We start from the raw sequence: 15,652 nt of genomic DNA on the forward strand, positions 1-15,652 counted from the left end.
AAGGGCGCCAAAGTCTCCCCCACCACCATCAGCAGATGGATTAGGTTAGCCACCACCAAGGCTTACAAGGCCTGAGGACTTCCCGTTCCTCAGGGCATTACAGCTCATTCCACTAGAAGCGCAGCCACCTCAGCGGCCTAGGCCACCCAGGCCCCCATTGAGGACATCTGCAGGGCGGCCGCCTGGTCCTCTCCTTCACCCTTCATCAGACACTACCAGCTAGATTTGTATGTCTCGGCCGAGGCATCCTTTGGGAGGCGGGTTCTTCAGGATGTCCTGGACACTCGGGCTACTCAGGCCCAATTATCCCCCCCATGGACATCTAGCTTTGGTATGTCCCATTCAGTGACTCCTCCCACACCCCACCTCGGAGACTGTCAGTTGGTCCTACCTGAACTGCATGTCTCGAGGGTGGTGTGGGAGCAGTCACTTCCCGCCCTTCAAGGCGCCAGCGCCGGGCCTGAGTAGGAAACTACTGACATCCAGGGTCGAGGAAGGGAAGCTGCTGTGGTCTTTCTGTTTCTTCCCTTCCTGGTTCTTCTTCCAAATCATCAGTTAATCTGGGAACAGAGGGAGTGTCCTCAGATTTACCTCAGTCTTCAGGCAATTGGGCCGTAACAATACCCATTCAGTGACTGCTCCCACACCACCCTCGAGACATGTAGTTCAGGTAGGACCAACTGACATTTATATAAAATAAATGTATTTGTTGTCCTCAAAACTAGGCTCTTGCTTGGTGTCAAAGCCGATAAGTCACCAGACACAAGGTGTGATTCAGAATTATACTTTTATTTTGGTACCAAGATATGAGGACCTGGGTTTGAAAAGCTAACCAAGGGCCTAGATTAGAATCTTACAGCAATTTTTATAGTCAAGGGATGGTTGCATTCAATCCTTCGCCCTTCCCCTAATAATGCATGCATAACAGATCATATTGGTTATTTGGATTTCAGTCTCCTAAAGTCCGACACTTCTTATGGTAAATAGCTAAAATCACATCACCTATTGTTCACCCAGGTCAGCTATGTGGTTTTGGGGGGTTTTCTTATAAGCGATCTATTCTTGTGTCTAATATTCTGGCTAGTGGTTTTCTAACAGGTAAGGTGCTAACTTCTGTCTCACTACGAATGTGCAGGCCCCTTCCTATTGCAGAGAGGAATAAAAGAAGAGTTTTGTCTGAGGCAGCGCACACCCCCACTCCCCGCCTCCTCCTGCAGTGAGAGAAGACAGGAAATAGCAAAGCTCTTATCTGTTTGTTGTACGGCAAAGAAATGAAGATCAGAGAAAATGTTTTATTAGAGTCCATATTCCTCTCTCTCGTGTCCATTCCATCCACACACGGATCGTATCTCCACATGTGACCCTTCCTCTGATCCCCAGGGCCTCATCTGGACATACATTCCATCGTCTGATCCTTCAATCTCCTCTCAGGAATGGGGGATCTCAGCATGCAGAGCATCTGGGATCTTTCTGGATCTGGTGGCCTTCAGTCTTAACCACTCTTAATCCAGGTGGATTTCAGGCAAAGTGGCTGGCAGGTGGATGGTTGCAGCAATAGCCCTGAATGGGGGTCTCTGCTGAGCAGGAGAGACTCGAGGGGGGGGCTGGAGGTTCAAGCAGGCCTAGAGTCCCTGGGGACAGTCTAGATTATCTTCATCCCTCCCTCACAAGAAATTGAAATGAAGCTGGGAAGAGGGTCTCAGCAGGGGAAGGTCCCCCTCCTTCCAACCTCCATTTTTCAGAATTTGCAGAAAAGCCAGAAATTAATCAACTCCCGAAGAATAAAAAACACAAGTGACTATCCAGTCACTTCTTAAAAATGCCAGTGATGAAGCAACCTCAATACCTGAAGGAAAGCTGTTCCACTGCTGAATTGTCTTCACTGTAAGGAAGATTCTCATTAATTTGAGGTTACTTCTCTCCGATTATTTTACATGCATTGTTTCTTGTCCTGCCCTCTGGTGATCTGGAAAATAAATTGATCCCCCCTCCTCTTTGTGGCAGCCTCTCAAGTACTGGAATACTGCTATGGTGTCACTCCTAATCCTCCTTTTCTGTAGACTAGACAAGCACAAAACGTGCAACTGTTCTTCATATGTTTTAGTCTCCAGGCCTTTAATCATCTTAGCTGCTCGTTTGCACTTTCTCCAAAGTCTAAGCTTCTTTTTTTTAATGTGGTGGTCAAAACTGGATGCAGTATTCCAGGTATAGGCTTACTAAGGCTTTATACAACAGTTCGAGTAATGCACATGATTTTAATTCTATGCCTCTCTTTATGCAATCAAGGATTCCATTGGCTTTCTTGGCTGCTGCTGCACACACTTGACTTCTGCTTAAGTGATCATCTATTCGGACTCCCAAGGTCCCTCTCACAATTACTGTTTTTGAACTAGGCTTCATGTAATCCCTGCCCAGGTGTAAAATGTTACTTCCATGCATTTATGTGGCTTCTCCTGTGTGGATCATCTTATGGGAAATAAGATTACCTCTTTGAGCAAAGGTCTTTCCACACTCCATGCATTTATACGGCTTCTCTCCTGTATGGATCATCTTATGGGAAGTAAGTGTACTGCTATGAGCAAAGGTCTTTCCACACTCCATGCATTTGTATGGCTTCTCCCCTGTGTGGATCATATTATGGGAAATAAGATTACCTCTTTGAGAAAAGGTCTTTCCACATTCCATGCATTCAAATGGTTTCTCTCCTGAGTGAATCTTTTTGTGGCTTCTTAGTCCACTGCCGTGAGTAAACGTCTTTCCACACTCCATGCATTTATACGGCTTCTCCCCTGCATGGATCATCTTATGGGAAGTAAGTGTTCGGCTATAAGCAAAGGTCTTTCCACACTCCATGCATTTAAATGGCTTCTCCCCTGTGTGGATCATCTTATGGGAACTAAGTGTACTGCTATGAGCAAAGGTCTTTCCACACTCCATGCATTTATATGGCTTCTCTCCCGTGTGGATCATCTTATGGGAACTAAGTGTACGGCTATAAGCAAAGGTCTTTCCACACTCCATGCATTTATACGGCTTCTCCCCTGTGTGGATCATCTTATGGGAACTAAGTGTACTGCTATGAGCAAAGGTCTTTCCACACACCATGCATTTATATGGCTTCTCCCCTGTGTGGATCCTTTTATGGGAAGTAAGTGTACTGATATGAGCAAAGGTCTTTCCACAGTCTATGCATTTATATGGTTTTTCCCCTGTGTGGATCATCTTATGAGAATTAAGATGCCCGTTTGTGCCAAAACATTTTCCACATTCCAAACATTTATAAGGCTTCTCCTTTGTATCAATCGCTTTGTGAGATGTAAGGAAATTACTTCCAAGAGAAAGAATGAATGTCTCATTGTAATTTTGGTCCATGTGTCTTCTTATAGCATTGCCTCCTTTGTTTTGGGTTAAATAGTGCTCATTTACTTTAGCTTTGATTAGCTCCACACTTTTCCCAAAATATTTGTTCCTTATTTTCTCTTGTTGGGCAAGAAAGTCTTGCATCAGAGCATCAGTGTAAGATGAGCTTTCCTGATTCCAATTTTTTGACTGGTTTTTCTCATGGCTTTCGAATTCCATTCGAATTCCAAATTTCTCCATTCCATCTTTAGCATTGGTCATTTGTAAAAGTTCACAGGAATCTTGATTCTCCTGCCCATTGTTACCTTCAAAGAAAAAGAGAAATGAAAACGATAACAAGGTTAGAGAAAAAGGTCAAAGTGTAGAAAGTCAAGTGAATTTCCTTCTGAATTTCTCATAAATTCCATTAGGTTGTATGTTTGCCTGCTTACATGTGATATAGATATGATGATTTCTATATTCATGAGTCTGAAAGCTTTGAAAATACCTAGAAAACATCTCTTTCTTTACAATTATCTATCTATATATGCTGTATATAAGGCTGTATACCGTCACCCTTCCTATTTAACTTACAAGCAGGGCACATCATGAGAAAGGCGGGGCTAGATGAATCAAAAGTTGGAAGATTACTGGGAGAAATTATCAACAACCTGAAGATATGCAGATGATACCACTCTAATGGCAGAAAGTGAAGAGGAACTAAAGACTCCTGCGAGTCCCTTGGACTGCAAGGCGATCAAACCAGTCAGTCCTAGAGGAGAATCAACCCTGACTGCTGTTTAGAAGGCCAGAGCCTGAAGATGAAACTCAAATACTTTGGCCACCTAATGGGAAGGAAGGACTCCCTGCAGAAGAGCCTAATGCTGGCAAAGATGGAGGGCAAAAGGAGCTCTCTGTGCATTACAGAGAACTGGTTGGGTGATGAGGGGGGTGTTCCCCTTAGTGAACTATGCCCATCAGGCTTCCGGGCGTTTCACCAGCCGAGAGCCCAGGGCAGGGGCAGGGCGGTGGCGGTGGTTATTAGGGAAAGTCTCAGACCTCAGGAGGTCACTGTGTCTCAGATAGGCGGGTGTGAGTCCCTTTTTGTGAAATGGGGCCTTGGAGTTCAGGTGGACTTTTTGTTACATACCTGTCTCCCTGCTACGTTTCATCGGCCCTGCCGGAGCTGCTAAATGTGTTAGCCGGATTGACGGTTGATTTCCCCAGGCTTATGTTCCTAGGGGATTTCAATCTGCCTTCCATTGGCGAGACATCCGAGTCAGCTCGGGAGTTCATGGCTTCCATGACAGCTATGGACCTAACTCAGTTAATTCAAGACCCCACCCATAATAGGGGACACACACTCGACCTGATTTTTGTCTCTGGGCAGTGGATGAATGATCTACATTTAGGGGATATTTCTATTCAACCCTTGTCACGGTCTGATCATTTCCTCATCAGGCTTGACTTCCATACTGCTACCCCTCGCCGCAGGGAGATGGAACTAAATAGATGGTTCCGCCCCAAGCACCTGATGGACCCTGAAAGGTTCCTGATGGAACTTGGGACTTTTCCTGATCCCTTGCTCACAACTCGACCAAAGCCCTAGTGGAAGCCTGGGATAGGGCGGCCACTGGGGCCTTGGATCGTGTTGTACCTCTGCGGCCTCTGACCTGGTGTCAATCCCGGGTGGCTCCCTGGTTTACTGAGGAGCTCCGGGAGATGAAACCCCGGAAAAGAAGCCTAGAGAGTGGTTGGAGGGCCAGCCGGTCCGAATCTGATCGAACACTAGTAAGAATTCATATTAAATCCTACTTAGTGGCGATAAAAGCGGCAAAACGGCAACATTTTTCCGCTCTTATTGCGTCCGCAAGATAACTGCCCAGCTGCCCTGTTTAGGGTGACCTGTTCCTTACTTAACCAAGGAACTGGGGAAGACCCCTTGCAGGGTAGGGCTGAAGAATTTGTTCAGTATCTGCAGGATAAATTCGCTCAGATCCGGACAGGCTTGGACTCTGACTGGGTAGATTCGGGCAAGTCGATGGGGATGAATCTTAAGGAGACAATCTGGGATGAGTTTGACCCTGTGTCCCCCGAAGGCATGGACAGGATTATGGGGAGACTCAGTGCTGCCACTTGTGTGCTGGACCCGTGTCCCTCTTGGTTAGTTTCAGCTTCCCGGGAGGTGACACGAGGCTGGCTCCAGGCGATTACTAACGCTTCATTGAGAGAGGGGTTCTTTCCCACCGCCTTGAAGGAGGCGGTGGTGAGGCCCCTCCTTAAGAAGCATTCCCTGGACCCAGCTTCTTTAGCCAACTATCGTCCGGTCTCCAACCTTCTGTCAGGCCTGTAATTCTGTTCCTTTTAGGATCTTTGGCCTGCCACATAATTAAAACATATATATTATGCTGTTTCATTGGTATAGTAGTTGGGAGGGGGGAATAGAAAGGAGTAGGATTGTGGAATGTATTGTTATGGATTTCTTAGAAGCTCAAGGTCGTCTTTTGTCTCCGCACCTCGACACCTGGCCGGAAGAAGAGGGGTGTACATGCCAGCGTGGAAGATGAAGATTGGACCATGTGATGAATTATGGGGTGTGGGGATAGATGATGAACTTTTAACTTGGGGAATTCACCGGATGTACCTTAGAGTTGAAATTTCAACAGCATAATGCCAACATGCCTGTCTTATTAAATTGGAGTTTTAAGGACTACTTTGCCTTGGACAATGATTTAATTCTGCATGATATTTGGAACGCTGACATTATTTCAACTCTCCCTTAAAAAAATTTTCTTTCATCGGGTTACTGAATCCCAGCTCTGACCCAACCCTGGGCAGGATGAAATTTCAGTGAAGATGGAGGAAGGAAAGAATGCAGCAGAGAAAGCTAAGGATGATGGATCACTTGTGTTTGTCGAAACCATCTATGCACCTTCTAAAGAAATAGTTCAACAGGCAGAGGCGAAACAAAGGGAGCTTCAGCAGGGCGCCCGGCAAAAGGAACCGAAACCAAGATTTCCCTCACAGACAGAGTTTGATCTGCGGGAGGAAGTTTCGGGATTTATTGCTTCTCAGGAATGCCTGCTGGAAGGAGGGCCCCCCCCCCAAGGGAATTCTGACAGATGGCTGGAGCATGGGGAGAAGAGCAAATGAATGGAGATCTCAGTCGCTATCACGCAGCCAGTCTTTGATGGGCCTTCCGGACCAATTCCGACGCCTAAATGTGAGTGAACAAAAACCCCTGGGGCCCCCAGAACCACCCGGGTGGAGCCTAGCAAAGCCCACATTATCCTTTCCCAGCAGAGAAACGGCTGCGCAGTGGAGCGGAGACCTTGGTTCTTTCCACACAGCCATCAGCGAATCAGCACCCCCCCCTCCTGGAGTGAAAAAAAGTTGGGAAGTAAAACTTAACCAGCCGAAAGGGGCCTGGAACACTTTCACCTCCCCCCCTCTGCAAAGCGATGGCTCTGGACCCATCAATCAAGCCAATTCAGGTTGGGCTTTCTTCCCGGGTCATGGATGGGCTCAATGCCAGTGGACGCCTGCCCCTTCCCAACCAATGGCGCCACCCCAAATAGCTGCTCAGAGGCAGAGCCAGGGAATGGGACCACCACAGGGCCCAGCCCCCCCACCAATGCCTCAGCAGGCTTTTGCCCAACCGATGGGTGTGGCCCCACAAAGAAGCTTACCACCCCAAGCAGCAGGCCAACAGGTTGCTCCGGTTCAACCACCAGCACCCCCTCCTCCTCCCACACCCCCAAGGTTCCGTGCAACCTATGATGGCAGCCGAGACAAACTAGCTTACTTTATGAATCGAGTATTGGCGTACGTTGACCAAGTAGGCCCACAATACCTGACGGATCGAGAACTGATCCAAGAAATAGCAGAGGGGATGAATGAAGGAGAGGCAGCGCAATGGATAGCGGAACTCCATGAAGCAGCAGCTCCTGAGTTAGATGACATAACGGGGTTCATCCAACTGATGCAGGCCCGATTTTACGATGTGGCCCAACAGGTAGATGCTGAAGACCAGATCCAGGAATTACGACAGGGGGGGTTGGCCGGTCAAAGAATTAGTTTGGGAATTCCAGAGAATAGCTGGAAGACTACGTTACTGGCCAGAGAGACTTGGTCTATACGTTCAAAAAGGCCTTAGATCCCAAACTGAAACAAGCTTGTGCCGTAAGGGGGACCCCAGATCGTATCCAAGAATGGTACACCACTGTAATCATACTGGACCACGAGATTAATACCTATCCAAAGCCTGGTACCAGAACCCCTGAAAAAAAACCGTTAGCCCACCGAACGCAGAGGCAGCAAACTGAAAAGCTCCCGCCAACCCCTTGTTCCTGGGGCCCCAAAATAAAGTGCTACCGTTGTGGTCAACTTGGCCACCGGGCATCTACATGCTGGGCTCCAGCCCCAGTTCCACAACCACGCCAACCACCGGCCAGCACAGTCAAGAAAACCCCCAGAAAAAAGTCGTCTGGCACAACAGCCAGCAGGGGCAGAGAGCGGAGCCACTGAAAACGCCCTGGACACTTCAGAGGAGGAAGAGGAAGGAAACCCAGAAGACGACCCAATGGTGAGTGCACCTATCCGCCCCTTCCAAATAAAAGCCAAACTCCAAATACCGAAAACGGGGGTAGAAGGGGAAGTTGGGGTGATTATAGATACCGGCTGCACCCGATGCTTAATCAGCATGTCAATAGTGGAGCAACTAGGTATACGCACCAGACCCCTGAAACAACCCATTCCGTTTGAGCAAGTGGATGGAACCCTAATTGGGGGAGCTCCGGCTACAAAGATCACTGAGTTAGTAAAACTGGTGATAGGCCGCCACTATGAGTTCCTCAGATTCATCGTGGCCCCTGGAATGCAGGAGTCAGTTATCCTAGGGCTTGCATGGTTGGACAAGTGGGAACCTACCATAAAGTGGGAGGATGGCGTTAGAAAGGTGACTATTGGACTTGGGCCGTTACCACCAGTGGAACCAAAAGGCCACCCAGGAACATTGGAACCTAACAGCCCAACCCATCCAGAACCTGCAGCAACCGCAGCAGACACTAAACTTCCGGGAATCCAACGAGTCCCAAAGATCTATTGGGATCTGGCGGAGGTGTTCAGTGAGGAAGACGGAAACTACCTTCCACCTCACCGCGCCACAGATTGTGCCATAGAGTTCAAACCTGGGGTAACCTTACCAAAGCCCAAAATGTACTCTATGACGCCTAAAGAGATGATAGAATTGAGGAAGTACATCGACACCAATTTGAAAAGAGGGTTTATTGAACCAGCAAAATCAAAAGTAGCGGCCCCAGTGCTCTTCAGGGAAAAGAAAGATGGGGGGGTTCGCCTCTGTGTGGACTTACGAGCTTTGAATGCGGTATGCGAAAAGAATACCTATCCCCTCCCTCTCATGAAAGATATGTTGAACCACTTGGCTAAGGGCAAGATCTTCACCAAGCTGGATTTGAGAGAGGCGTATTACCGTATACGAATCCGGAAAGGGGATGAGTGGAAGACCGCTTTTAATACTCCCTTAGGCAGCTTCCAATATAAAGTCATGCCTTTCGGACTACAAGGAGCACCCGCAGTATTCATGCAGTACATAAATGAAGTGCTACACGACCACCTGTACCGCGGAGTACTCGTTTATTTAGATGACATCTTGATCTTCTCTGAGACCATGGAAGAACATGTGAAACTGGTACGGCAAGTCCTGAAAAAACTTCTAGCTGCCAAACTTTATGCAAAATTGTCAAAGTGTGAATTCCACAAGACCTCGCTAGATTATCTGGGATATCGTATCTCCAATGAAGGAGTAGAAATGGACCCAGAAAAAGTGAAAGCGGTGTTAGATTGGAAACCTCCAAGCACTCGCAAACAATTACAAAGCTTCCTTGGATTTGCAAACTTTTATAGGCAGTTTATTCCAACCTTTGCTGAAATTGCCCTACCATTGACTGACCTATTAAGAACAGGGCCTTCCCCTACTAAACCAAAAGCAAACCAACCATTAAAATGGACAATCGACTGTCAAAAGGCTTTTGAGAAATTAAAACGGCTCTTTGCCCAAGAACCCATATTGCAACACCCCGATCCAGAGCGACCTTTCATAATCCAAACGGATGCCAGTGATGTCGCGATAGCCGCGGTGCTACTACAAAAGAATAAAGAAGGCCACCTCTTACCATGCGCTTACATCTCCAAGAAACTCACCACTACGGAAAGAAGGTGGCCCATTTGGGAGAAGGAGGCATTCGCGATCAGGTGGAGCATGCTCACCTGGAGGCATCTCCTGGAAGGGGGGGATATACCGTTCGAGGTATGGACTGATCATAAAAACCTCGAAACTCTCCTTGCCCATCGAAAGTTATCCCCCAAACAGGTCCGTTGGGCCCAGTATTTCCAAAGGTTCAAATTTGAAATTAAACACATCCCCGCAGGGAAGAACTTGTTAGCAGATGCACTGTCGAGAAAACCCGTTTGACAGTAAGAAGGAAGAAATTTTCCACCCCATCATATCTCCTTCTCACCAAAAGGCAGCTCAAGTCACCAGTCGAAGCCAAGATAAACTGAGAACCGAACTGACAGACCCATGGTTCAACAACAACAAAGACATCCTAACGATTAATGATGGCGTAGCCTGGAAGGGATCCAAACTGTACGTCCCTGCAGAAATGAGATTGCAAGTGCTACAGCGGAGTCATGATGCGAAACTAGGAGGTCATTTCGGATTCCTGAAAACTCTCCACCTCGCTAGACGTCAATTTTGGTGGCCAAAGATGAGGTCGGAGGTGGAAGATTATGTAAAAAGCTGTGCTACTTGTGCAACAATGAAAACCCGTCTGGGAAAGCCCCCTGGACTACTACAACAAGTGGCCAACCCTAGCCGACCATGGGAAGAGATAGCAATGGACTTCATTGTCGAACTTCCAGATAGCAGTGGTAATAAAGTAATCTGGACAGTTATTGATTTGTTTTCCAAGCAAGCACACTTTATCGCTTGTTCAAGCCTACCATCCGCAAAGAAATTAGCGAAAATGTTTGTGAAACACATTTATCGCCTACATGGAGTTCCAAAAAGGATCATTTCAGATCGCGGAGTTCAATTCACCGCCAAGTTCTGGAGAGAATTCCTAAAATCGATCGGGTCCACGCAGGGACTCAGCTCAGCATTTCATCCCAGCACAAATGGGGCAGCAGAGAGGGCCAATGCGATGGTGGAACAGTATATCCGGTGTTATGTGGACTATCAGCAAGACAATTGGTCGGACTTGCTGCCTTTCGCTGAAGTAGCATATAATAATACGGTTCACAGCAGTACCGGATTAACTCCTTTCCAGATTACCAGTGGCATGGAATTCGTTCCCATGCCTGAACTACCTAAGGAACCTCCCTCATCCATGTCCCTGAATCAATGGCTGGAGGCACTAAAGAAGGGATGGGAGAATACCAAAAAGGCTCTAACAGATACGGCAGAAGCCTACAAGAAGCAAGCTGATAAACATCGTTCCCTACAACCCCCCTTTCGAGTGGGGGACAAAGTTTTTTTGTCTACTAAATACATAAGATTAAAGATGCCTAGTAAGAAATTAGGTCCAAAATTTCTAGGTCCTTTCCCAATAGAAAAGATAATTAACTCAGTTACAGTTCGACTCAGCCTACCCAGACTCTTAGGGAAAATTTACCCGGTATTTCATTGTAGCTTATTGAAGCCAGTCTAGCTTCAAGTGAGTCTAGCACGAGACCATCCACCCAAACTCCACCTCCTCCCGTAGTGGTAGAAGGGGAAACACATTATGAAGTGAAAAAAATATTAGATTCCAGGCTGTATAGAGGTCGTTTACAATATTTAGTGCATTGGAAGGGATACCCTTTGTCAGAAGCTACGTGGGTGAAAAGTTGGAATCTGAAAGCAGATAAATTAGTGAAGCAATTCCATGAGAAATTCCCTGATAAGCCAAAGGGTCCCCCTGGGGGAGGAAGAGGTGGTTAAATTTTGATAGTTAATATTTATGTTATTCTCTTTTCAGGAAACGTTTTTCTCTTGAGGAGAGGCCGCCTGTCAGGCCTGTAATTCTGTTCCTTTTAGGATCTTTGGCCTGCCACATAATTAAAACATATATATTATGCTGTTTCATTGGTATAGTAGTTGGGAGGGGGGAATAGAAAGGAGTAGGATTGTGGAATGTATTGTTATGGATTTCTTAGAAGCTCAAGGTCGTCTTTTGTCTCCGCACCTCGACACCTGGCCGGAAGAAGAGGGGTGTACATGCCAGCGTGGAAGATGAAGATTGGACCATGTGATGAATTATGGGGTGTGGGGATAGATGATGAACTTTTAACTTGGGGAATTCACCGGATGTACCTTAGAGTTGAAATTTCAACAGCATAATGCCAACATGCCTGTCTTATTAAATTGGAGTTTTAAGGACTACTTTGCCTTGGACAATGATTTAATTCTGCATGATATTTGGAACGCTGACACCTTCGCTTTGTAGCAAAGGTTGTCGAGAGTGTGGTAGCACGTCAGTACCTGGATGAAGCTGTCTACCTGGATCCATTTCAGTTGGGTTTCAGGCCCGGGTACAGCACATAGATGGCATTGGTCGCGTTGGTCGATAATCTTTGGCGGGCCCGGAACAGGGGCTGCTCCTCTGTCCTGGTCCTATTAGACCTCTTGCCGGCTTTCGATACCATCGACCATAGTATCCTACTGCGACGACTTGGGGGGGTTGGGAGTGGGGGGCACCGTTTTACGGTGGTTCTCCTCCTACCTGTCGGATCGGTCGCAGTTTGTGTTGACTGGAGGGCAGAGATTGACCCCCAGGCGCGTCAATTGTGGGGTGCCCCAGGGGTCGGTTCTCTCACCGACCCCTGTTCAACATATACATGAAACCGCTGGGTGAGATCATCCGTGGTTTTGGGGTACGGTATCATCAATATGCTGATGATACCCAACTTTTCATCTCTACCCCAAACCACCCAAACGATGCCCTCGACGTGATGTCCCGATGCCTGGAGGCTGTGTGGATCTGGATGGGAAGGAACAGGCTCAAGCTCAAGCTCAATCCATCCAAGACTGAGTGGCTGTGGTTTCTGTCATCCCGATTTGTGCATCTTGTTCCATCAATGATGATAAGGGGAAAATTTTTAGCCCCCTCAGAGAGGGCCTGCAATCTGGGAGTCCTCCTGGACACATGGCTTAGTTTAGAAGAACACCCGACGGCTGTGACCAGCGGGGCCTTTTACCAGGTTCGCCTGGTACTCAGTTGCGCCCCTTCCTGGATCGGGATGCTCTATGCACAGTCACTCATGCTCTCGTCCTTTCTCGCTTGGACTACTGCAACACTCTCTACATGGGGCTGCCCTTGAAGAGCACCCGGGGGTTTCAGCTGGTCCAGGATGCGGCCGCGCGGGTTATCATGGGGGTACCTAGGTGCTCCTATGTTATACCCCTTTTAGGCGGCCTGCACTGGTTGCCGGTTGTTTTCCGGGTGCGATTCAAGGTACTAATTATCACCTTTAAAGCGCTCCATGGCTTAGGCCCAGGGTACCTGCGAGACCACCTACTGCCACCAGTAGCCTCCCACCGTCCAGTACGATCCCACAGAGTTGGCCTCCTCAGGGTGCCGTCGGCCAGGCAGCGTTGGCTGGTGACCCCCAGGGGGAGAGCCTTCTCTGTGGGAGTGCCTTCCCTCTGGAATGAGCTGCCCCCGGAGCTTCGCATAATCCCCAACCTCCGGTCCTTCTGACGCGCCCTAAAAAGTTGGCTTTTCCAGCCAGCCGGCCTGGCCTGTTAATTTTATCTAATTTTTAAAATGTTAGTGTTATATTAATTCAGTTTGTTTCTTGGATTGTTTCTAATTTTCTTTTAAGTTTTGTAATATGTGTTTTTTAATGCTGTACACCGCCCTGAGTCCTTTGGGAGAAGGGCGGCATATAAATCCAATAAAAGAAACAAACAAAACAAACAAACAAATAAACAAGAAGGGGATGATAGAGAATGAGGTGACTGGATGGAGTCACCAAAGCAGTAGGCATAAGCTTGAATACAATACAAGAGCAGACTTGGAAGGGACCTTGGAGGTCTTCTAGTCCAACCCCCTGCCTAGGCAGGAAACCCTACACCACTTCAGACAAATGGTTATCTGACATCTTCTTAAAGACTTCCAGTGTTGGGGCATTCACAACTTCTGGAAGCAAGCTGTTCCACTGATTAATTGTTCTAATTGTCAGGAAATTTCTCCTCAGTTCTAAGTTGCTTCTCTCCTTGATTAGTTTCCACCCATTGCTTCTTGTCCTGCCCTCAGGTGCCTTGGAGAATAGTTTGACTCCCTCTTCTTTGTGGCAACCCCTGAGATATTGGAAGATGCTATCATGTCACCCCTAATTCTTTTTTCTATTAAACTAGACATACCCAGTTCCTGCAACCGTTCCTCATATGCTTTAGCCTCCAGTCCCCTAATCATCTTTGTTGCTCTTCTCTGCACTCTTTCTAGAGTCTCCACATCTTTTTTACTCTGTGCCTCCCATCTTTCCCCTCTCTGGCATTCAGAAGCACTCTGCAGGCCAAAAAGGGGCTCATTTCTGGCCTCCCAAATCCTGTGTGCATTCCTGTTTTTAGCCTCCCTGATGAAGGGGAGGGCAAAAATGTGATACATGGAGGCCTATGGAGGCCAAAAGTGGGCTCGGTTTTGGCCTGCAGAGTGCTTCTGGATACCAGGGAAGGCAAAAATGTGATACATGGAGGGTTTGGGAGGCCAAAAACAGGCCCGTATTTGCTCTATAAGATGTACAGACATTTCCACCCACTTTTCTTTGGGGGGGGGGGGGAGTGCATCTTACAGTCTGAAAAATACGGTAGGTCCCGGTGGGGTGGGGTGGGGTAATAGGTAGGGCGAATATTGCAGAGCCTCTGCTGTCATTCGTGAGTGTGAACGATGGCCTTAGTGCTGCAATACTCATAATTTCGGGACTGGGTCTCAAGTACTTGGGGGAGGGCTCGTCGTTACTTGGAACAGTTGCTAAGTGAACTGTCTAACTCGGGGATTACCTGTACCCTAGGATGCTCTGAGTGACATTGAATGAGGGCTTTGCTCTTGAATTGAATTGGGAGAATGCTCTTCCATGGGCTGAGTGTGAAAGTTCTGTTCTCACATAGTTTTGGAGGTTTCAGAGGACAAATGACAAGACATTCCTCTCACGTGACCTCCAGAGGACACATAAAATCACACCTCATTCTTTTCAGCCTCCACACATAACTTCAAATAGAAATGGAAAAATACAGATAAATAATGGCAGTATCTAAGCAAAGGGACATCGACTCTTTCCTTCCTTGGAGCACGAGAAGATCCTTTCCTTCTCCCTCTCAAGACACGATATCTGATCAGTGATTTTTTGATTAAAAAACTAATTATAATCTGTCTTCTTGAACTCACTGATTGGGGACTAGAAAACTCTTACCCAGAGAGACCACGTTCCTATGGTTTTCAAGCATGACTTCCGAATGCAGCGCTTTCTGGTCAGGATCCATCTGAGACCACTCCTCCTCAGAGAAATACACAGCCACCTCCTCAAAGGACACAAGACTCTCCTGAACACGGAAAAAAAGAAGAGAAATTTCTTCTTGTAAACTCAAAGTTGGAGGGGTACCTAGCAGAACAAGATAACCAGAGGAAGCTATTCTGACTGACAGCAACTTGAACCTGTCATTCTGCTATCCATGTTGTGGAAGAACACAAAAATAATCCAGGCCAAACAAGAGGGGAAAACAGAAGGAAGAGAGCTCTCTGCACACCGACTTTACTTTCGTGATGGAAGAATACAATCTAATATCTTTCCCCTTTCTTACTTGATTTGGAGGTTCAACCGCTGTTTGATCTCCGTCATAAAAACCAGAAAGCTTCATTCTTTGTTTCTCTGTAAGGAACAAATAATTTCAAAATGCATAATTAACAGAATAGGAGAGTGAAAGTAAGACAGATGGGCAATCAGAGAATCTTCCATTACCGCTTGAGGTGTCCTGACTTTGATCTTTCCAAGGGATCCTCCTGAAAAATAGCTCCTGGGGGGGATTTGATGGGTTCTTCTCTCCCTCAGGAGCTCTAATCTCCACAGTGCAGCCCTTCAAATAGGAGGAAGGAAAAAAGCAGCAGAATTAATGTACCTCACACAACACAAAGTGGATTCTTATATTCGGAACGCAACCTCAAAGCCCCCAACATCCATAAGTGAGGTTCAATGAGAAAAGAATGGAATAATGTCCGACAAGAATCGGTGAATTGCCACATATGATGAATGTCAC

At 47.1% G+C, this 15,652-nt stretch overlaps 3 protein-coding genes across 2 annotated transcripts in view; all 3 read right to left on the reverse strand.

Moving 5' to 3' along the window:
- LOC309384804 (uncharacterized protein) overlaps positions 1–15,652 on the reverse strand; it is a gene marked incomplete at its 3' end in the record, with an annotated part of 351,454 nt that overhangs the window by 89,341 nt on the left and 246,461 nt on the right.
- The window catches only part of LOC309384240 (uncharacterized protein), a gene marked incomplete at its 3' end in the record, with an annotated part of 73,169 nt that overhangs the window by 57,178 nt on the left and 339 nt on the right, over positions 1–15,652 (reverse strand). The window lies entirely within an intron of this gene.
- Positions 782–15,451, reverse strand: LOC309384809 (uncharacterized protein). The gene is made up of 4 exons (XM_081938604.1): positions 15,358–15,451; positions 15,200–15,267; positions 14,812–14,941; positions 782–3,665 (listed from the first exon to the last, which is right to left on the reverse strand). The coding sequence occupies exons 2-4, from the start codon at positions 15,254–15,256 to the stop codon at positions 2,440–2,442; spliced, it is 1,413 nt and encodes a 470-aa protein (XP_081794730.1). The 5' UTR covers positions 15,257–15,267; positions 15,358–15,451; the 3' UTR covers positions 782–2,439.

This window comes from Natrix helvetica (assembly GCF_964273705.1).
Source record: "Natrix helvetica genome assembly, chromosome: 1".
NCBI classification, from domain to species: Eukaryota; Metazoa; Chordata; class Lepidosauria; order Squamata; family Natricidae; genus Natrix; species Natrix helvetica.